General features: G+C 43.1%; 1 protein-coding gene across 1 annotated transcript in view; it reads left to right on the top strand.

The window, feature by feature from the left end:
- The window catches only part of LOC145341284 (scavenger receptor cysteine-rich domain-containing protein DMBT1-like), a 130,693-nt gene that overhangs the window by 37,370 nt on the left and 69,021 nt on the right, over positions 1–24,302 (top strand). Inside the window, exons 8-12 of the mRNA XM_080186208.1 lie at positions 4,405–4,719; positions 5,106–5,420; positions 12,492–12,797; positions 18,554–18,685; positions 22,749–22,835. Coding sequence (XP_080042334.1) covers positions 4,405–4,719; positions 5,106–5,420; positions 12,492–12,797; positions 18,554–18,685; positions 22,749–22,835 — 1,155 coding nt within the window. The remainder of the gene's footprint in view (positions 1–4,404; positions 4,720–5,105; positions 5,421–12,491; positions 12,798–18,553; positions 18,686–22,748; positions 22,836–24,302) is intronic.

Raw genomic sequence — 24,302 nt, 5'->3', positions numbered from 1 at the left:
GTGAGGTGATGCATTTTGGCCGGAATAATGTAGGGGGGAGTTATATGATAAAGGGTAAGCCCGTAAGGAGTATAGAATCGCAGCGAGACCTGGGGGTGCAAGTGCACAAGTCTTTGAAGGTGGCAGTGCAAGTGGAGAGTGTGGTGAAGAAAACCTATGGTATGTTAGCCTTTAGAGGAAGGGGTATAGAATATAAGAGCTGGAGTCAAATGTTGCAGTTGTACAGAATGTTGGTTAGGCCGCAATTAGAGTATTGTGTCCAGTTCTAGTCGCCTTACTACCAGAAGGACGTGGAGACTCTGGAGAGAGTGCAGAGGAGGTTTACCAGGATGTTGCCTGGTATGGAAGGACTGGGGTATGAGGAAAGATTGAATAAATTGGGGCTCTTTTCCCTTGAAAGACGGCGACTGAGGGGGGATCTAATAGAGGTATATAAGATTATGAAGGGAATAGGTAGAGTAAACAGAGGTAAGCTATTTCCTATGATAGAGACACATAGGACAAGGGGCCATGGGCTTAAGGTGAGGGGGGAGAGGTATAACACAGGTATTAAAGGGAGGTTTTTCACACAGAGGGTCGTGGGGGTATGGAATGCTCTGCCAAGTAAGGTGGTGGAGGCAAACACGCTAGAGTCATTTAAGTGTAACTTAGACAGGCACATGTCTGGGTTGGAGATGGATGGATATAGGAGATTGTTTTAAATAAGGGTCATTGGCATTGGGGCGTCCCTGGTAAGGCAAATGGATATAGTACGACAATAATGGTTTTTTGTCTTTTCATTCACAGGTTTTAAGTCGGTCCGCCTTGTGTCCAACAAGGGGCATACATGCGATGGGTCGTTCTTGGGCTGCTCTTGGTTGTTCGAGATTGGCCTAGTGCTTCATGTCGTTAGTGTGTGCCTATACTGGACCACAAGCTGGGCAACACGACAGCTCAGTGACTATCACTGTTTGCTGTGCAGACACATGGATTTGGGCCAGTGTCTGTGGGAGTTTGCGCATTCTCCCCGTGCTTGCGTGGGTTTTCTCCGGGTGCTCCGGTTTCCTCCCACACCCCAAAGATGTGCTGTTAGGCTGATTGGCAGTAATAAATTGTCCCTAAATTAGTTTCCCTCAATGTGGATGACCATGAAACATTAGACAAGGGTCATGGGTGGGGCGGGGGGGGTGGGGGCGCGGGATGCGGTGGGTGGTGGGTGGTGGGACTGGTGGTGTTAAGATGGCGGCGCGGGCTCATTGGGCCGAAGGGCCTGTTTCCCGGGCTGTTTTTGTTCTTTGTTCTTTGTAGATGTGCGGTTAAGTGGATTGTCCATGCTAAATTGCCCCTGAGTGTCAGGGGGACTAGCTAGGGTCATTGCATGGGGCTATGGGGATAGGACCCTGGACAAGGATTGTGATTGGTGCAGACTCCATGGGCCCAATGACCTTCTTCTGCACTGTAGGATTCTGTGAAGAACTGATAATGAAAGACAGATAGATAATTACAAAGAAATAAAGAATGACATTGTGCTAAACTATATGCAAAGTAATTCAGGTAGAATGATCATCAGCCGTGATCAAGGTGTGCATGGTGTCAAATCATGACAGGCATAGTTGGGTTTCTACACAATACTTCTTTCAATGTTTTCTTTCATTTTTGTTACTTCCAGTCAAATAGCCCCCAAATCATGCGAGCCTCGATTGTCTCACTACTGACCGCATTTCATCTCTTACTCAGAGTTGTAGCCCGCCACATTTTCTTTTGTTCCTGTTCTTTTCGAAAAAAAATTCCTGGATATTAAGTTCCTAATTGTGATCTCATTTTAACCTTGTCTCCATAAAGGCTCTGCCATCTTACCCATTTACTTTTATTTGAACTGTCAATTCAACTGTCTTTTTCTGAATACTTCATGCATTAAGATATAAATGCCTTTACACTTATCTTTGTGACATTTTAATCACTTGAAGTATTTGCCGTACCCTCTTGATTATCATGTCTATGATTTTTGCATTCCATTGACTGTACTTGCTCTACTTTCCTTATTTCTCTTTCCCATGGCCCCCTGCTTCGGCCCCCAATCCCCTGTCATTCTAGTTTAAGTCATCCCCAAGCGCACTAGCGAAATATCAACCCTAGGATGTCAGTCCAAGTCCTGCCCAGGTGTGGCCGTTCCAGTTTGTCCTGGTTCCATCTTTCAGATCTGGTCCCAATGTCCAAGGAATCTGAAACCCTTACCCTTGCACTATCTTTTCAGCCACTTGTTCATCTGGTATCTTCTGGAATTTCTACTTTGACTAACGAGTGGCACTGTTAGTATTCTTGAGATAGCTACCTTTGAGGTCCTTTTCAACTTAATTGTTAACTTCTCATCTTTGAGGACCTCTTGCCTTTTGTGTTACCTATATCATTGGCAGCAATGTGTATCAAGACTGCTAACTGTAATGCAACCTTACCTCCAGAATTCTTGAAGTTGCTCTGAGACATTTTTGACCCTAGAACCAGGGTGACAACAAACCATCCTGGAGTCTTCTTTGCGGCTACAGAACTGGCTACCCATTACCCTTAGAATTGAGTCCCTTATAACAGTTTTATTCAAATACTATCTCCTCTTCTGTTTTGAAGAGCCAAGCATGAAGAAGTGAATTGGGCTGTTACTGCTTTCCGCATAAAGTCCATTGTTCCTGACGATGTCCAATGCGTTTTGTCTGCTCTGCAGGGGAACGTCCACAGGGAATTCTGACACTGCCACTTAGTTCTCTTATTCTATCTGTGGAGTCTTTGCCTACAGTCTGACCACCGCTCGACATGTGTTATTCACGATACTAAATTCCAGGGGTGCTCCACAGAATCCCCAGCCACCTTTGACTTCTAACCCAGCTTCCTGTAGCTGCATCTGGAGGCACGTCCCTGCACACATGCTATTCTGGGAACACAAAACTTCCTGATTTCCCACATAGAGCAGGAGGAACTGCTTGATAAGACAAAAAAATCAATCTCCTAAACTCTAAACTATACGCCGAAACTAATCAATCTTTTCTCAGGAGCCCACCCTTACATCAACAGAATAAACCTACTGAACCTTATATGAACTGCATCTGACGCAAAAATATCCCTTCTCACGTGATTTTCAAACAAAATGGAGTTGATTGCTCGAGCGTGTTCTAACAAGTCTAAAAAAAAGTTTAAAAAGCGCATTTATTAGTCCCAAGTAAAGCTTACATTAACATTGCAATGAAGTGACAATGAAATTCCCCTAGTCGCCGCAGCGCATCTTTCAGGATGTTGGAGGAAACAGCAGCATCCGGAGGAAACCCACTCAGGCACGGGGAGGGCGTGCAAACTCCACTCAAACAGTGACTCAAGCTGGGAATAGAACCCGGATCCCTAGTGCCAAACATTGTGTCACCGTGCCGCCCGAATTGTGTTCATCTGAGGAAATCGTTTCATAATGGATGAAACCAAAGTGTTACAGCAGAATCAGTGCCGGCAGGCTGCAATTGCAGATTGACATGATTAGGCAGACTGAGTTCTTCAAAAACGTTGCAATTTTCATCGCAACGGTTCCACCTAGCTCATTAAACTTTTCTGGTGAATTAAACCTTTGCTTGTAACGCAATCTAACAAATACGCCCGTCCTGGGGTGGCGCGAAAGACAGTGGTTGCTACTGCTGCCTCATAGTGCCAGGGACCCAGGTTCGATTCCTGGCTTGGGTCACTGTCAGTGTGGAAGTTGCACGTTCCGCGTGGATTTCCTGCGGGTGCTCCCGTTTCCTCCCACAGTCTAAAGATGTGCAGGTTAGGTGAATTGGCCATGCTAAATTTCACTTCAATGTACTCGAACGGGCGCCGCAGTGAAGCGACTAGGGCATTTTAATAGCAATTTCATTGCAGTATGAATATTAGCCTGCTTGTAACCAATAAAATAAACTTTAAACTTTACTGAATCAAGTTGGTTTATTTAGCTGCCTTCTACGGTAATCGAACAAGTCAATCCATTGTATGTTAGGGTGCATGAGGACGAGCGAACAAGAAATACCAATTTGTTAATTGAGGGCCGCGTGCCGAGACGGAATTTTAAATGTTGCAGACTTCTGATGAAGCAGATTCAGATGGAAACCACTCTGTATTTTACGGTCATAGATTTAGTTATTATTTTTACGTTTTTTAAAGTTATGACTATTTGTAATAAACTTTTATTTCAGAAGTCAGAATTAATAATACTGTGTAGTTAATTTGCATTGTTAAGGTCGAATAGGAATTGATAGTAGACAATACTGGCAGAACACTTTGATAGAAAGAACCTAAACAACTAATTGTAAGAGAGGCAGTTTGCAACCGCATTTAAGGGACTGAATCAATTGCCAACCGTGCAACAACTCGATTACTGATCAGATGTCATCGACTGTAACCCTTCTTGCACTTTAGATCATATTCAAGTACGGTTGGTAGATGGTGGAAGTCGCTGTGCTGGAAGGGTGGAGGTTTACTACAACGGAACATGGGGGACAGTGTGTGATGACTCCTGGGATTTAACAGAAGCCCAAGTTGTTTGCAACCTGCTGAAATGTGGAGAGGCTCTCAATGCAACGACTTCCGGTTGGTTTGGACCTGGATCGGGGCCAATCTGGCTGGACAATTTGAAGTGTCGAACAAATGATTCCGTTTTGTGGGAATGTCCAGCGGGCCCGTGGGGTGAGAACGACTGCAGTCATAAAGAAGATGCTGGAGTTATTTGCATGGGTAAAATCAAATTTGGTATTTTCGCACTTTTTGTCCCCTGTTGAACATGACTTTCTAACAAACGTATGTTATAGCAATGGTTATCGTTGAATTAGCAGTTCAGACTCATTCTACAATACGCTGTTGTGCAAAACGGCTGCGATACTTGCTTATTAACCATCGGACAGCTGATAAGCAAATCTCGCGGCCTTTTTCCACAACAGCGTGATGTAGAATGAGCCTGAAATAGGCAACGACGAACTTCTACGTTATCTCCTTCGAAATAATTACTTTTTTGGAAACGTGATACGTGATCTTAAGTTACGCCAGAAAGCGTGATCTTTTGTTGCTACATTTAATACCGTATTATTAAAATGATTATAGTAAAATACAGCCTTTTTCTACAGAGCACAGGGCTGTAAGGCTGCAGAATGGACAGAAACCGTGCCAGGGCAGAGTGGAAGTTTTATATAATGCGACTTGGGGAACTGTTTGTGCAGATTATTTTGGAATGGGGGATGCAGATGTGATTTGTAAGCAGCTCGGCTGTGGCTCGGCACGATCAGTTGTTGACGATCTCACGTTTGGAAGAGGTACTGGACCAATTTGGCTTGATGACGTGAGCTGTCGTGTTCACGATTCACTGCTGTGGCAATGTCCATCTTCACCTTGGGGTCAACATGATTGCAAGCACCAGGACGATGTTGGAATCATTTGTTCAGGTAACAACTATAACTGCAGCCGATTTTTTCTGAGAATGTTTCATCGATGTTTTTACGTTTGTAGCTTCCATAAATTAGAGGCAATTCTGCAGTCATTTCTTAACACCAAGAAGATGTCTTTCTTCATAGCCCTGTGATCGCTTTGCCACATTCACTGGTGGTCAAGCGTACCTTAAATTTGAAATGTATATACTTCTTGTTAAATCCCTTCATGGTCTTAACTCTTCACATCTATGCAAACTCTTCGAAATTCGTGTCTTCTGAGGAAATTGATGTTTCGTGATTAGATTTATTTTACTTCACACAAACTCTACACATATCAGTCGACCAGCCTGATAATGATTATTATAGTTTTAAAGTGTTAGTAATATTGAATATGCATTCAATATCAAATTAGCAAAGCACTCCGGAGCTTCAATTATCAGAGAAAGGCATCACGTGATTCTTAGACAAGCAAACACAACAATGCATTAATTAAGTACAGCTGCCAAGTGGCCCCTCTTGCATTTTTTCCTCAGCCTTCGAGGTAGCACGCTAAAGCACATATCTTGGTATACCATAACACCCTGTGGAAACTGGGTGTTATTCAGTGCAGAAGGAGGCCGAACGAGCAAATAAATGTGAGAAGGATGATGCGGAATATGCGTAGGTAAAACTGGGTGGTAGAGGCTCTACATATAGATACCCAAACTGTGGTGGTGATAGTGACAATGACATTAAACAGGAAATTGGAGGTGTATGCGAAAAAAGAAATGGGTGATTTTAATTTGCACATGAATTGGGAAACCCAAATTTATCACAAAACTGCGGAGGATGAATTCTTGGAGTGTATATAGAATAAATTTCTGGACCATTGGTTACATTGAGTGACCAACAAGAGAGCAGGCCATTCTTGACTGGGAAATGATTAATGTGAAAGGAATAATTGGCAATCGAGTTGTGTGAGAGGCTTTGCGGATGAGCAACGATAATCTACTGGAATTTTTCATCAAAATGGAGAGTGACGTATCTGATTCTCAGACTGGGATCTTGAATCTTCATATTAGAAACTACAATGATATATAAGATGCGCGTTGGCTATGATAGATTGGGAAACGTTATTTGAAGGGATGACTGTGGCTAGGCAATGACAAACATTCAAGGAACGTGTGGATGTACTGCAGCAATTGTTTATCCCTGCCTGGCGCAAAAATAAAATGGGAAAGGTGCCAAAGGTGCAGGGGAAAATAAAGATTGTATTTCATCCAGGGGATTGGCACACACATCGGACAGAAAAAAAAACAGACCTGATGATTGGGAACTGTTTGGAATTCAGGAAATGAGGACAAGGGGACTGATTAAGAAGGGGAAAATAGAGCTCAAGCGTAAAATGGGGAGAACGAAAAACTGAAGGTCCCGTCGGTATGTGAGTAGAAAAAGCTTGCTGAAGACATGTGTAAGTCGCTAAGAGTCAGAAACAGTGGGAGTTATACTGGGAGACATAGAAATTGCAGACCAATTGAATACAAACGTTTATTATGTTTTCACAAAACAGGGTGCAGCTACGATACCAGAGAAGTTTGAGGAACACAATAGTTAGTGACAGGGAAGAATTAAAGAAGGCCAGTATTAGTAGATAAATGCTGTTGAGGAAACTGATGCGATGACAAGACAATGCATTCCAATGGTCAGATAATCTACATCCCAAAGTGTTTGCGCAAGTGGCCTGAGAATTAGTGGATGCATTGGCAGCCATCTTCCATGACTTTGGAGGACAAATTAGAAAATGAGCGAGAGAGAACACATGGTGTTGTAGACCAATAAATCTGACGCTGTTAGTGGGAAAATACTTCGGGTCTACTATCAGCAGTGTTACAACAAACAAAAAATGGTAGACAGTGGCTGAATCGGACGGAATCAGGGTGAATTTGTGCAACGGAAGCTATGTTTGCCAAATATACTGGAATTCTTCGGGGATGTAAACAGTGCAGTTGATGATAGGGAAATAGTGGGAGTGTACGATTTGGATTTACCGAAGGCTTTCCACAAAGTCCTACACGAATGATTAACATTTAAAATTAAGAGGCGTGTGATTATTGTTATTGTAGGACATGAATAGAAACTGGCTGGCAGAGAGGAAACAAAGAGTAGGAATCACAGAGTCATATAGTCCAGCAGTGCAGAAGAAGGTCATTCGGTCCACTGAGTCTGCACGAACCACTACCCCACACATACCCTATCCCCACAACCCCATTTAGATAACCTACCGAGTCCCCCTGATACTTAGGGGTAATTTATCATTGCAATTCCACATACCTCACACATCTTTGAACTGTGGGAGGAAACCGGAACACCTGGAGGAAACGTATGCAGACGGAAAAGAATATGCAAACTCCTCACAGACAGTGACTCAAGCCGAGAATTGAACCCGGGTTTCTTGTGTTGTGAGGCAGCAGTGCGAACAACTGTGCCATCGTGCCGAATAAATGGTTCTTTTTCCAAATGGCAGAAAGTGATGAGTGTGTTACCGCAACCGTCAGTGCTGGGGCCCCAGCCATTAACTATAGGTATTGGTTAGTTGGATGAAGGAGCTGAATGTAAAACCACCATGTGTGCAGGTGGCATTGAACTGAGTCATTCAGAGATCCTTCAGTGTGATTCGGACAAGTTGACTGAATGGGCAAATGAATCGCAAATGCAATTTCATTTGGATAAATGTGACGTTATCCACTTTGCTAGCAGAAACGGGAAGGCAGATTACTATCTGAATGGCCATAAGTGATTGCGCCACGAGACGTTGATGTGCTGTTAGACCAGTCACTGATGGTAAGCACGTAGGTACATGAAGCAGTTAAGTAAAAAACTGATATGTTGGTCTTCATATGTTAGATATGGTGTGCAGGAGCAGTGATGTCTTGCTGTAATTTTAAACAGCCTTTGTGAGGCCACACCTGGAACATTCTGTGCCGTTCGGTCTCTTCATCTGACGAAAGATGTTCTTGTTCTAGAGGGAGTGCAGAGGAGATTTACCAGACAAGTTCCTAGGTTGGGAGGATTGAGATATGGAGGGAGATTGACTCAATTAACATTCTGTTCGCTGGAATTCAGAAGAATGAGGGCCTTCTCATCGAAAAAAAATACCATTCTAACTGAAGTAGACAGAGTACATGCAAGAAGGAAGTTCCTGATCTTAGAGGTGTCCAAAACTAGGGGTCATAGAATGAGGATACACGTTAGAAACGTAGAACAGAAATTAGGAGAAATTTCTTCACCCAGACTGTGGGCAGCTGTGAAATTCTTTACCACAGGAAATAGTAGAGACCAAAATATTGTTTCCAAGAAACAGTTAACTATAATACTTGGGCGAAGGGGATCAAAGGATATAGGGCAAACAGGGGAATCAGAGATGGATCTTATTATAAGACATGATGATAATTTAAGGTGGAATAGACCTGAAGGGCCCAGTGGCCTTCTACTTCTCCTTTTTTCTCTGTTTCTGCATATTTGCTGGGAATGAGTAAAAAAACACAACAGATGCATTCTTCATTCATTTTGATTTAACTTGTAGCATTTTAGGAAAAAGCAGTTCAACTTGGCTCAATTGATTTCTTACTTTAATGGTATATTCTGTAATGTTGTCTTATTAGCTTTGTTGTCGACTTGCCGGCGTTGGACGGGGGTTATTAGCTTTGTGACTTTATAAATAGTTTTTACGTTTATCACTGAAGCATTAATCGAATTTGTCGGATGGCTACGATTTTACGTTTTAAGCAAAATTACTACTATGCACCCATATTTAGCACACATTCTGTGTAACTGTTAACACTACCATTTTAAAAATATTTTAGGATAGTACTTCGTAACCTTCTTTAATTGTCTTAAGATTACAAGCAACCTTACCAATCTATCCTTTTAAAGTTGTGACTCATTCCATGTCACTGCAAAAGAATACTCAGTTTGGTCTCCAAAACAGCAACAATAAATGTCTTATTTGATGAGGATCTTGCACCAGTTAAACAAGGTTGCAACGTTTGGTACACAGCACAGGGTCAAAGAAGCATATTTCCACCATCCTGAATGAATGGGCAAGGAAAGTATCTTGGATCATTTTATCTTAGCAAGAAGTAAGCAAATTAGCAAACAGACTTTAATGAGCGCAATGATCCCACAAGTAATTTACACCTTCGAGTGTCAGTTAAATTAATGGGAAATGACATCTGTAAATGACCATTGCCATCGAGAAACCAATTAGAAACTGATATTGCCCACCTAGATCAATCACAGATTGATCATGCACACTTTAAAACAGTTACAAATTAGCCTCTCCTCATTCAGGCCAATTAAAACGCAATAACATGATTGATCAGGCTGTGGTCGTTGTTTGGAATGAATAAGTATAAGCAGAAGCTTTCCACGAGCAAATCGTGCAACAAGTGTCTGATGTCCACAGGGAAAGGAAACCAGAAATTACAGAGGGAGAACACAAACCAAATGGAAATCTCTATCCAAGGCTCAGCCAGAAATCAAGAGCAGGAGTATACTTATTAATTCCTGCCTCATCTTTAATAGATATTAATCTACAACATATTAACGATTTTGTGCGTTACTTCACCAAACTGCATGTTATTGCCTGCAAGATTATTGTCTCAAATGAACAGGATTAGGAATTAAGTTCAAACAATACTTAAAAGTTATTCTCTACCTTTCTTTCCTCGTTTAAGTGGTTCCTACAAAAACATCTTTTTGGTCACGAATTTTATATGCAAACATAACATATCCTTCTGTGGCTACATGTTATACCTTGTTTTGCAATGTCCCCTGAAGTCCCAATGACCAAAATTTATTGTTGAAGTAAGTGGTGGATTTGCTTTCCAGAAATGAATTCCATGAAAATACGTGATGGTGGAGGTACGAAGAGAAGTAACGTGCAAGCAGCTTCAGAAGGTTTTGGTAAATATTGATACAGGCCGTTGTATATGTTTTTGATATTTTCTTTAGTGCAAATATTTCTTCCCAACTTAAGTCTATGTGGATACTTACATGCCATCCATCAACACCCTTCGTGTAGTATTAGCATGGTTAGGGACCAGATCCAAAGTAGAATACAAAGTTAGACTTGAACCAAACTATTTTCTTTTTCTTGGCATTAGTGCGAGGATATGCTGCTTCTCTCCAGGGATGATTCTATTAAACACTAGGAAGTATTTATCAAAACAATTTTTAGTTTATCAGGACAGCTTACGTTTGACAATTGAATCAGCTTAGTTTTACCAATTGCAATTCCTAAATATGACAACTCAGCATGGCGTAATCAGGCTGCATTTTACACGTACATCTCAGAAAAAAAAGATGATAGAAATATATTTCTGAAAGGCACAGTATTGTCACCACACCCACTATGCCAACTACAGCATCAGACACACTCACAGTGAGCAATTGAATTATCTTACCGTCACCAAGTTTCATAATTGCCAGAGTCTGTTACTTTGACAGTTAGAGACACTAAGATATCACTGAACACTTCCTCATTCGCTTTTGCTAATCATAGAATTGTTATAATATAGAAGGCCATTTGATCCATCGCATCAGCACAGATTTTACAAATGAACATTATGACTTTGTTCTATTCTGCCGCCTTTTCCCCTTTACCCTCCAGAAACCATCAAATGCTCTATAAATGTCTGAATTTAACCTTCCTTCATCACCTTTAGAGGAAGTGCATTTCAGACTCGAAACATTCGTTGAGTGAAAAGTTTTATTTTCTTAAATCACCTTTGCGTCTTTTGCAAATAATTTTAAATCGGTGCCTTCTCGTTCTCGATTCTGAAACGAGGGGGAATGGTCTCCCTATAACTCTCTCTATTCATCTCGTGATTTCAGTCAAATATTTTCTTCGCCATCTCATCGATAAGGTGAAGAGTTCCAACTTCTACAATTCATGCTCAAGCTCAAATTTCCTGCTCCCGGAATAATTCTTGTAAGACTCTTCAGCAATCCATACAATGCGTTCACATCCTACCTAATGTGTGACATTAAAAACGTGCTGAATATAATACTCCAGCTGAGGTCTAACTAATGCATTAGAGAAGTTAAGTATAATCCCCTGCCTTTAACGCCCTACGTCGCTGATTCATCAAATCTTGTGGGGGTGGTGGGGGAGGGATGGGGGATTGTTGGGGGTTGGAAACATGCTTTATTAACTGCTTACCCCATGTTCAATGGAAACGTTGGAAAAGTTGGCACCCTGGAGAAATGTTTCGCAAGGATAATTTGTGAATCAGACCCAGTGAACATACAGTCAGTTGCCAAAAAGTCTGCAGGAACGTTGAAATTCGAACCCACAGTCCATCTGCAAGAATCCTCACCGGTTGCCTGGATGAGTGCAGCTCTAACAACGCGCAAGAATATTGATACAATCAAGGAAAAAAACTGCCCTCTTTACTGACATCACATTCATAAACATTCACTCCTTTCAGTACCGAAGCACAATGCTACCCGTTATACTCACTTAGAAATATATCGCCATTCCTTCACTGTCGCTGGTTCAAAATCCTGGAAATGCTTTCTGAAATGCATTCTGAGTGTAGCTTCACCAGACGGATTGCAGCACGAAAAGAAGTCGTGTCATCACCTTCTCAAGGGCAATATAGACTTGGTTATCCAATAACGCCCAAAGCCTTAGAATAAAATAAAAGACGCTCTTTGCGCACAACCGTCAAACTTTCTATTCTGAATTACCGCACAACATGTAAAGCGTATATTGCTCTTCGAGGTTTGTCAGGATTTCAGCTGACTGGTAACAGACAGAATTAGAATAAATTCGCGCTCTTTCCCCTAGTCCAACATATTTTGTTAAACAACAATAATCATTAGTGCGAAATGTTACCTGTCTCTATCCGTGTTCGTCACTTTGTTTAGCAATATGTGTCCCAACAAAGTATCCCTGCTCAGGGAGATTCCCGGGATCTTTACGATAAATGTCGTCCAACAGTAACTGTGGGTTCGAATTCGGAACAAGGTAATCGCAATAATGTAATTGTTTCCAATTGCAAGTTAAAGAGCGTTTTTTTCCCCCCACATCTTTCACTGCAGAGTTGCGCCTTGCTGCAGGATTCAATAATTGCTCTGGAAGAGTTGAAATATTGTCCAGTGGTACGTGGGGAACGGTTTGCGATGATTCCTGGGATTGGAATGATGCAGCTGTCGTCTGTAGGCAGTTAAACTGTGGCCAGCCACTGTGGACTCCGGAAAAGACATTATTCCACCCAGGGAACGGCATAATTTGGATCGATGAGGTTAAATGCAAGGGGAGTGAACTATTCCTGTGGGACTGCCAATTTTCATCATGGGGCGAACATGACTGTGAACATAAAGAAGACGTCAATGTAATATGTTCTGGTATGTAATTGTTAATTTAAGCTTTATTTAGCAACTCTAATTCTTGGCTTCAAATCTCTTTATGGCTTCGGCACATTTCATGTCTGTGTTGTAATGATATTTATTGACTCCATAATTCTCCAGTTCCGGTCGTCTGTGCAACACCCATTGTATTTGCCTAACGCTTGCCATGGTCCGGCCATCAGCCGAGGCTCTGAGCTCGGTAATTCAGTCGTCAAAGTCTCAAAGCTTTTGTTCATGTAGCCGAATATGTATAGTCCAATTCCTCGTCCAAAGTTGTTTGCAGAAGGACATTTACATTACGTTTTCAGGCGGGAAACAACAACAAAGGGTTCTGATTATAATCTCTAGGCACACAACAACTTCCAGGGAAAACATTAACTTGCTTTTTGGTTCTGATTTGGGTTCCGTAAAATAGCAGACCAGCTTATTTGCACAAGTGTACTGCATCATTTCAATATCCGGATATTTCGGTAAAACAACTCGTGTACTTGCTTTGTTGATAAACTATTCGACTAGGAGACGAACTTATGCTGGAAGTTTCAACCTTCTGAAAGAATGAGTCTTCTTCGGAGATGTCATCTGATGAAAAAAGTACAACACGTAAAATATCAAGGCTCGTGCGACCCAAACCTTCCCAGTCACGATCATCGATCATTAGATTTTTCACCTGGCCACTAAGTGTAATGATTCTTGTGCATGGGTGTGAAGAACATTTTCGCTCACTCTTGGTTGCTTCTCATCATTCAGCAACTGATGTACTCAAGTACTTATATCAGTCCTTCATGATGTACGTGAACCATACCGCCTCGGCTGCAACTATTTTGACATTGCTCAGTGACCCTCAGTTTGGGTCATATTTACTCCACGTCAAACTGAATGGGACCAGACTTTGCGAGATTTCCCAGCATTTTTTGCTTTTGTTTCAGATTTCAGCTTTCTCAGAGCATTATTCTAGATCTCTAATCCAGTGACAGTATCGCTCAGCCCATTCATCAATTAGCCCGTTCAGTCACAGCGACGTCAAGGAGCAAGGTCTCTGAAGTCTGTACAAGGGTCAGCACATCGTGGAAGCAGTCCCTGTTACTCAGGGTTGAGCTGATACGAAGAAAATACCATATGCACCATATGCAGCCAGTCAATTACCATCGACTAGAAGAGCAAATCTAAACATCTTCCCTGTACGTTCAACGTTATTGATATGGCCGACTCCCCAACAGCCACATTTTCGGACAAGATGTTGCCATCAAACTGAATGGAACCACCCATGTAAATAAGATGATTACAAGAGCTGTTCAGAGACGTGGAGTCATTCTTTTCAGTCATACACGTGATATGGGCGTCGGTCGCGAGGCCACCATTCATTTCCAAATTTCTTATTGCCCTTTGGAAGTTGGTGGTCAGCTGCCGTCCTGGGCTGATTCAATTCAACAGTGGCGTTACCGAGGGAGGCCTTTGATTTTGACCCAGCAGCTGTGATGGAAGAGCAATGTACTTCCAAGTCAGGATGGTGAGAGACTGGGAGGGGTGCAGGTGACGATCCAGACATGCTGCGCTTGCCATTCTCAATCACAGCAGTTGTAAGGTTCAAGGTGCTACTCAAAGAGTCTTGCTCAGTTTCTTTTTCATCTTATAGATTTCCATTCTATTACCATTGACTTTTGTGAAGGCAATGAATATTTTTGGAACAATTTCCAATACGCATCTGTCTTCTCAGATTGTACTGAGGTTCTTGAGCATTGTTGGAGCTGCAGTCATGCAGTACGTCCTATGATTGGTGGACATGACTCGGGGAGTTAGCTGGTGAGTTGATAGATTCCAATAGGATTTCTGACCGTTGGCAACTTGTCATAGATATATAATTGATATAGCCAGTCAAATTCAGTTTCTGGTCAAGTCTCATTCTGAGGATGCTAATGGGGTCTGATTCAACAGGGGTAATGCGATTGAATGTCAACATGTAATTGACAGATTTTGTCTCTTTGGAGATGATTATTTCCTGTTGCACATATGGGCTCAAGCATGGATATTGTCGAGGTTTTACTGTATTTGTATTTCAAATATTTCGGGATATGTGGAGTTGCAAAATAGACAATCGTCAATGAAAATTCACAGTTCTGACCATATGAAGGAAGGAAACGTCAATGATGAAGCTGCTGGAGATGGATGGGGCTTGGACACTGCCCTGAGGAACCCCTGCAGTGATGTCCTGAATCTGAGATGATTGACCTTCAGAACTACAACCATATCATTTGAACCATCAATGACTCGAACCAGGATTTTCACTTCGATTCCTGTCGAATCTAGTTTTGCTCGGACTTCCTGACATCTCATTCGGTCATCCGCATTGTTGTGGTCAAGGACAGTCACGTTCACCTCCCATGTGGCGTTCAGTTATATCCATATTTGAAAAATAGATTGCACAGATGTCAGGAAGTGAGCGACTCTGGTTAGCCAGTCAGCAGGTTATTGCTCAATAAGGGCTACTTAGTAGGGCTGTGAAGTCTTCTTCCATCACTTTCGTGATGATCGAGTCGACTGACGAGATTGGATTGGTCCTAGTTATTGTGTATAGGGTATAGCTCGGAACGCTCTGCGTTGCTGGGTCGATGAGAGTCTTGTGGAGCAGCTTGAATACTGGCATGGAAGGTTCTGAAACAAAGGTTTTCAGTATTATACCTAGAGATGTTCCGGGACCATATTTCTTGCAGTATCCAACGCCTGCAGCCATTTCTTGATATCACATGGACTAACTCGAATTTGCTGAAGAATGGCGTCTGTCAGGCTGAGACGTCCACTCGGAACTTTTCGGCGAAGGGTAGTGTGAATACTTCAGGGCTTTCGTTTGCACGGAAGTGCTGGGCTCATCCAGAACGTAGCTAAGAATGGACCCTGCTCTTCTACCGAGTTGCTTCATTGACCAGCATCATTCAGGACCGGGTGTGACAGGATGATAGAACTTAGATCTGAAGCATTTGTTCTCGAGTCTTTTAGCTACTTTTCAATTATGTCGTATCTTATTTCTATACAGTCAGCACAACTAAGGATTGATTCCATTTCGAGGTCGCGTAACATACAAAGGTCGAGAGTTTCAGATGCAGACTGAATTCTTAACTGGCATATTTTAGTCGTCGCTTAAATGAATATCAATGACGTAAGTTACATAGAACATAGAACATAGAACATTATAGCGCAGAACAGGCCCTTCGGCCCACGATGTTGCGCCGACCAGTTACAAAAACAATGACCCACTAGCCTATACCAATCCCTTTTCGTCCATAAACCTATCCATAGATCTCTTAAACGCCCCCAAACTAGGCGCATTTACAACTGCAGCAGGCAGGGCATTCCAATCTCTCACCACCCGCTGGGTAAAGAACCTACCCCTGACATCCGTCCTGCAGCTACCCCCCCTTAATTTAAAGCCATGCCCCCTCGTGCTAGCTTTCTCCATCCGAGGAAAAAGGCTATCACTATCCACCCTATCTAAACCTCTAATCATCTTATATGTTTCAATAAGATCCCCTCTTAGCCGCCTTCTTTCCAACGAAAACAACCCTAAATCCCTCAGTCTCTCCTCATAGGACCTCCCCACCATACCAGGCAACATCCTAGTAAACCTCCTCTGCACCCTCTCCAAAGCCTCCACATCCTTCTTGTAATGTGGGGACCAGAACTGCATACAGTACTCCAAGTGCGGCCGCACCAGAGTAGTGTACAGTTGCAACATGACGCTGCGACTCCTAAATTCAATCCCCCTACCAATAAACGCCAAGACACCGTACGCCTTCTTAACAACCTTACCTACTTGATTCCCAACTTTCAGGGATCTATGTACACATACACCTAGATCCCTCTGTTCATCGACACTATTCAAAGTCCTCCCGTTAGCCCTATACTCGACACATCTGTTGCTCCTACCGAAGTGAATTACCTCACACTTCTCCGCATTAAATTCCATCCGCCACCTCTCGGCCCAGCTCTGCAACCTATCTAAGTCTCCCTGCAGACTATGACACCCTTCCTCACAATCTACCACACCTCCTACTTTGGTGTCATCAGCAAATTTACTAATCCACCCAACTATACCCTCATCCAGATCATTAATAAAGATTACAAACAACAGTGGCCCCAAAACAGATCCCTGAGGCACACCACTCGTAACCGAACTCCATGATGAATATTTACCATCAACCACCACCCTCTGTCTCCTATCTGATAGCCAATTCCTGATCCAACTTCTTAGATTACCCACAATCCCATACATCTGCATTTTCTGCAGAAGCCTACCATGGTGAACCTTATCGAACACCTTACTGAAATCCATATATACCACGTCAACTGCCTTGCCCCCATCCACCTCTTTGGTCACCTTCTCAAAAAACTCAATAAGGTTAGTAAGGCACGACCTACCCGCTACAAAACCATGCTGACTATTTCTAATCAATTCATTACACTCCAAATAACTATAAATCCTATCCCTAATAATTTTTTCTAAAACCTTGCCCACAACAGAAGTAAGACTCACCGGTCTATAATTCCCAGCAAAGTCTCTGTTCCCCTTCTTAAACAATGGGACAACATTCGCTATCCTCCAATCCTCCGGGACTACACCAGAGACCAATGACGACCTGAAGATCAGAGCCAGAGGCTCTGCAATCACCTCTCTAGCCTCCCAGAGAATCCTAGGGTAGATCCCATCCGGACCAGGGGACTTATCTATTTTCAGCCCCTCAAGAATATCCAGCACATCCCCCTTATCAACCGTAATACTGTCTATTTTACACCCCTGCAACCCAGTGTCCTCCTCAGCTATATTCATGTCCCCCTGCGTGAACACCGAAGAGAAATATTGGTTCAATGCTTCTCCAATCTCCTCCGGTTCCACACACAACTTCCCTCTGCTGTCTGTAACTGGCCCCAATCTTGCCCTGACCAACCTTCTGTTCCTGACATACCTATAGAACGCCTTAGGATTCTCCTTAATCCTATCAGCCAAAGTCTTCTCATGTCCTCTTTTAGCCCTTCTTAACTCCCTCTTCAACTCCCTCCTAGCCAATCTAAAGTTTTCTAGTGCACTACCTGAGCCCTCAAATCTCATCCAAACATAAGCCTCCTTTTTTTTTTAACCATCGACTCAACTCTTTTAGTGCACCACGGTTCCCTAGATCTACCAATTCCTCCATGCCTGACAGGGACATACCTATCAAGGACTCGCAGTAGCTGCTCCTTGAAAAAACTCCACATTTCGGACGTTCCCAGTCCCTGTAATCTCCTAGTCCAATCTATGCTTCCGAATTCACTCCTAATAGCCTCATAATTACCCTTACCCCAGCTAAAACTACTGACCCGAGGTTCATGCCTATCCCTTCCCATCAGTAAGGTGAACGTAACCGAATTGTGATCACTATCACCAAAATGCACACCAACTTCCAAGTCTAGCACCTGGTCTGGCTCATTTCCCAGCACCAAATCCAATATAGCCTCACCTCTAGTTGGCCTATCTACATACTGAGTCAAAAAACCTTCCTGCACGCTTTGTACAAACACTGACCCCTCTAACGAGCTAGAACTATAGCAATTCCAATCAATATTCGTAAAGTTAAAGTCCCCCATAACAATTACAGAGGACTTGTGAGAATATGTTTCTTTCTGTTCAACCGAAAGACCTGTTTAATCATGCGATTTCATTAGCGAGAGAATGAAATGCGAGGAAATATTTTCCGAGTGTTAATAATAACTGTTTTTCCTTCCAGACCATCGGGAGAACGCAGAGCCTTTGAGCAAGGAGAGCCTCTCCCTTTTCATCATTCCTTGCATGTTCGTTGTTCTTTTCATTGTCGTGTCAATTGCTTTAGTCGCACAATTGCAGAGAAACTCCCAGCAAGGTTGGTTATTGCTGTATTAATAGCCTACATCTTAAATGGCGAGTCCTATTACTGCCAATGTTAAATTTATGCACATATTACAGTTCATTTATATTTTCGATGACCGATACTAGGAAAGAAGTGATTGTATTGGAGGAAATGTAGGGTCGGTTTGAATTGCTTTCTGATGTAAATGAAGGTCTAAAATGATTAAGTTGACGCATATGTGAAAGTGACTGATACAGCTGGAGTGAATCGTAGGGAATCATTCTCGCTTAGCGGAGAATTTAATAGCCATGGGCATAACCGTGAAATAATTGGGCGAAGGATTAGTGAAAAATTTGAGGAAAATTAATTTCATGGAAAGGGTAATACTGGGATGTGGCCTGTTCTGAATGGAAATGGCTGAGGCCTTGAATAACTTTTTTGTTTCGATCTTCACGGAGGAGGACGTGAATAGTTTGCCGGGTGTTAGCGATGGAAAGATGGTAGGAGTGAAGGGCCTGAATGACATTATTGTGACTAGAGAGGCAGTGCTCGACAGACTGGAGGGACTGATTGTGGACAAGTCCCCAGGACCGGATGGAATGCACCCAAGGGTCCTGAAAGAAATGGCGGAGGTGATAGTGGATGCCTTGATGATTATTTTCCAAACCTCGCTGGATTTCGGGGAAGTGCCGGAAGATTGGAAAACGGCTAATGTTACGCCGTTGTTTCAGAAGGGTGGCAGGCAAAAGGCAGGGAATTATAGGCCGGTTAGTTTAACGTCTGTTGTAGGTAAAATGTTAGAATCCGTGATCAAGGAGAAAATAGCGAGGCATCTTGAGGAGAATTGTTTGATAGAGCAGGCGCAGCACGGTTTTGTTAAGGGGAATTTAATGGAGTTCTATGAGGATGTGTCTAGGGCAGTGGATAGAGGAGAGCCGGTGGATGTGGTGTTTCTTGATTTTCAGAAGGCGTTTGATAAGGTGTCACACAAAAGGTTATTACAGAAGGTTAGGGGGCATGGAGTTGGGGGTAGGGTGTTAGCGTGTATAGGGGATTGGCTGTCAACTAGGAGGCAGAGAGTGGGGGTCAATGGGTGCTATTCGGATTGGCGGTTGGTGATTAGTGGAGTGCCCCAGGGGTCGGTGCTGGGGCCTCAGCTATTTACCATTTATATAGACGATCTGGAGGAGGGAACAGAGTGTATGGTGTCGAAATTTGCTGATGACAACAAGATTGGTGGAACGGCAAATTGTGCGGAGGGTGTGGAAAGTCTGCAGAAGGATCTATATAGGCTGGGCGAATGGGCCAGGAACTGGCAAATGGAATTTAATCTTGGCAAGTGTGAAGTTGTCCACTTTGGTAGGAATAATGGTAGGAAGGACTATTACCTACACGGCGAAAAACTGCAGCATGCAACGGTGCAGGGGGACTTGGAGTCCTGGTGCATGAGTCGCAAAAACCCAGCCTGCAGGTGCAGCAGGTGGTCAGGAAGGCAAATGGGATGCTAGCCTTCATAGCGAGGGGGATTGAATATAAAAGTAGGGAGGTCTTGCTGCAGCTGTATAGGGCATTGGTGAGGCCGCAGCTGGAGTACTGTGTGCAGTTTTGGTCACCGCACTTACGCAAGGATATTTTGGCCTTGGAGGGAGTGCAGAGGAGGTTTACTAGGCTGTTACCGGAGTTGAGGGGGTTGAACTATGAGGAGAGGCTGAATAAACTAGGCTTGTACTCGTTAGAGTTTAGAAGAATGAGGGGAGATCTCATTGAGACATATCGGATGATGAATGGGATGGATAGGATAGAGGTGGAGAGGCTCTTCCCGCTCAGAAAGGACAGTAGGACTAGAGGGCACAGCCTCAAGATAAGGGGGGGGGGGGCAGTTTAGAACGGAGTTGAGGAGGAACTTCTTCACTCAAAGGGTGGTGAATTTCTGGAATTCTCTGCCCGTTGAAGTGGTGGAGGCTGCCTCGCTAAATATATTTAAGACGCGGGTTTATAGGTTTTTGATAGGCAAGGGGATTAAGGGTTATGGGGAGAGGGCGGGAAAGTGGAACTGAGCCACGACAGATCAGCCATGATCTTATTGAATGGCGGGGCAGGCTCGAAGGGCTAGATGGCCTACTCGTTCTCCTATTTCTTATGTTCTTACGTTCTTATGGTGGCCGAAGCATTTGGAAAAAAAACATAAGTGCGGTAACGAGCAAGCAACAGATCAAGAGCTAGAAAGTGTGATTAGGTTATCGGGCGACATGGAAGCGAGGGGTGGAAATGGTCTGCTCAATTTGATGAATGCGTTAAGTTTACATGATTTCTTAATTTTGACAGAAGTATTTAAGGTTTGAGGAATGGGCTGAGAAAATGCTGAAAGCCCAATTTAGCCAGATGTATATAATTGAAACAAGTAATATTGCACCGATGACCTTGATGGGACAATCTGTCAAATCAGACGATCTGTGAGTTTGCGAAAGTGAAGGGTAAGGTGTCGAGGGCCAGCCCTTATATTCTGTAATATGAAAGGGACGATTCATTTCCTCTTTGCGCCAGAAAATAAAATAAACGTTCTGGTGCTTTGCAGGCAACAGCGGGGATCCTCATTGTTATGTCCCCTCTCAAGCTTTTTGCTTTGAAATTTCCAGAGCGTTTGTCAGTGGGGAATCCTTTAGCACCAATTGAAAGAGAATGTACTTTAATTTGTCCCAGAAAGTCAGAGCAGCCTTAAATTCCCGGAAACGGGATCATAGAGTGCCCTGACACGAATGCGCTTGATTGTCAAGGCTATTCCTTACTGATCAGGAGTTGGAAGTAACGTACGCTCCAGCGTTCGCCTGATCGAGAACGGGATGCAAGGGTATTCTAGGTACGCATAGGCCAAAAGATCACGCGGAGCATAGTCAGTCACTTCCAAAACAAAAGACAGACCCTCGTTTTCCAAAGTGAGGAGCGGCACGGTAGCACAGTGGTTAGCACCGCTGCTTCACAGCTCCAGCGACCTGCGTTCGATTGCTGGCTTGGATCTCGATCTGTGTGGGGTTTGCACATTCTCCTCGTGTCTGTGTGGATTTCCTCCCCCAGTCCAAGGATGGGCCTGTTAGTTGATTGGTCATGCTAAAAAAAAATGCCCAGTAGAGTCCTGAGATGTGTAGATTAGAGGGATTAGCAGGTAAATATGTAGGAATATAGAGCTGGGACCTGAGTGGGATTGTGGTCGGTACAGACGCGATGGGCCAAATGGCCTCTTTCTGAACTGTAGGGTTTCTATGAGTACTGGCAGAAATCATTGGTTCCTTTTGCTGGTTTAATCATTGTTCTTGTTGAAAGAGCATGCCAAGAGTTGATCATTCACCACAAATGAGCTCCGAACGTGCCATTCTTCTTATCTAGGAAGATTCTGCATAGGGGTACTTCGCAGAGTCGTTCGCACTGCGCCTGCCAGCGCCAGGGACTAGGTTATGGCCTTGGCTGTCTGCAGAATTTACACATTCTCCCCGTGTCAGCTTTGGTTTGCTCTGGCGTCCACACCCCCCGCTCCCCGCTCCCCCCACGTCCCCCCGCCCCCCGCCAGTGCAAAGATGTGAATGGTAGCTGGACTGGCCATATTAAATCGCCCTTTGTGGCGACAGATGTACAGGCTGGGTGGAATTGCGATGGACAGGGCCCAAGAAGTGGGCCTGAGGAGAGAGCGCTTCCTCATGTCGATGGGGTGAATAGCCTCGTTTTTCAATGTCGGATTTTATGAGAGTCCATGAGATTATAGCGCTCTTCAGGGATGGGGGCAGGGGTTAAAATTAAGAGGAGTCATGAGAATTACAATATTTTCTGGAAAGCAATAGAGCCAAATGGAAGTTTTCCCCTGACATTTAAAATACATTTACATGAGCGCTTGAAATTCCTTGGCATACAAGGCAACGGAATAAGTCTTTGAACATGGGGTTAAAATAGATCGGTGCTGGACGGAAGGCACAGAAACAAAAAGCCATTTTTCAATGAAATAAAACTCTATGGTTCAATGAACGATAAAATTGAGACGAGGCATCAATGTGCAATGTACAAATCTTGACGATTGCTCCTTAATAATCTTTCGTTCTTAATGCTAAAGACCGCAAGAATCGGCAACATTCTACCACTGGATTTCCTGACCCTGTTTATGAAGAGATTGACGTTGAAGAACTTGGCCCACGTCCAGGTAAATGTCCTCAAATTTTTTACTTTAAATAACATTTGCATTTTCAGATTAAAATATCTTTCATAAATTTCACTCTAACTATTCACTGAGCAACTTGGAATATTGCACTGGGAGCGAATCACATGAGCGTGAAGATATGAATATACAAGATAGAACAATAAGAAACCTAATCACGCGCTTTTACTTCCCTTTATCGCGCGCAGAGAGGGATTCACGAAAGAAAACTCACAGCCAAGCAAATTGCAACTATGCAAACATCAAAAATGTAACAATGGATTGGTTTTAGTGCGTACGCATTTTATTAGCGCGAACTCCACTCACAATGCATAAGTCAATTTTCACTGGTAAGATCCAATTGAAGCATTTTGATTGCATCCTTTGAGAGTTCTTGCACTCTTTAGCTGTGACCCTAAGTGGTTTCAGAACAGTTGTTACCCTTGTACCTGCATCCATAATGACGGGATGCCGATAAACCTAATGTTCGAGATAATTAGATATTGCTGGATTATGTAATTCTTAATTAGTTGGAAACTAATGGAGAACGGCTTCAAAACAAAATCATCCGTGCATCATACACATTGAATCTGTTACCAATGCATCTTACAGAAAGTGTAGAAATTGTTGATACGTCTTCAGCAGTAAGGAATACAATACATTTTGCATAACCACAGAACAGTTCTCGCACCCTATATTGCCCTGTAAAATAAACCCACTGTTATGTTATTAAGTGCCTGTATCTAATGTTCTTAATGCATTTTAGTGGGATGAACAATAAATAGCAATTATGTCCCTCAGGCAAAATAAAGTCAAACTCACAACTTCATAGCGTTTTACATCACAAATAGAGTTCTTTCGGCGCATGTCATCAGTGATGGTGTAAAGGCTTCTATCTACTCTAATTCCATTTTCCAGTACTTCTTCCGTTGCCTTGCATGATATGTCGTTTCAGGCGCTCTTCTAAAACCTTCTTGAATATTGTGAGTGTTCACTCCTCGACCCACCTGTCAGGCAGTGAGCTCTCGATTCCCACACTCCTTGTGGTGAAGAAGTTTTGCCTTTAACCTCCTTAAAATTTGCGAGCCTTGAACTTAAATCTATACTCCTCGTTATTAACTTCTGTTGGCAAGTGCGAGGTGGTCCACTTTGGTAGGAATAATGGTAGGAAGGATTATTAGGCGAGAAGAGGATTGGGAGAGGTTTAAATGTCAACAAAGATTGACAAAGAAGTTGATAAAGACGGGTAGGAGAAACTATGAAGCTGGCCTAGCGCTTAATATAAAAAAGGATAGCAAGAGTTTTTATAAATATATAAAAAGGAAGAGGCTGGCTAGGATGAACGTTGGTCCCTTAGAGGATGAGAAGGGGGACTTAGTGGTAGGGGATGGGGATATGGCGGAGGTCTTGAATAACTTTTTTGTTTCGGTCTTCACGGAGGAGGACGTGAATAATTTGCCGGATGTTAGAGAC

Source organism: Carcharhinus amblyrhynchos, chromosome 3 (assembly GCF_965287045.1).
Source record: "Carcharhinus amblyrhynchos chromosome 3, sCarAmb.v2.hapA, whole genome shotgun sequence".
Taxonomy (NCBI): Eukaryota; Metazoa; Chordata; class Chondrichthyes; order Carcharhiniformes; family Carcharhinidae; genus Carcharhinus; species Carcharhinus amblyrhynchos.
This window is presented reverse-complemented; position numbering and strand designations above follow the sequence as displayed.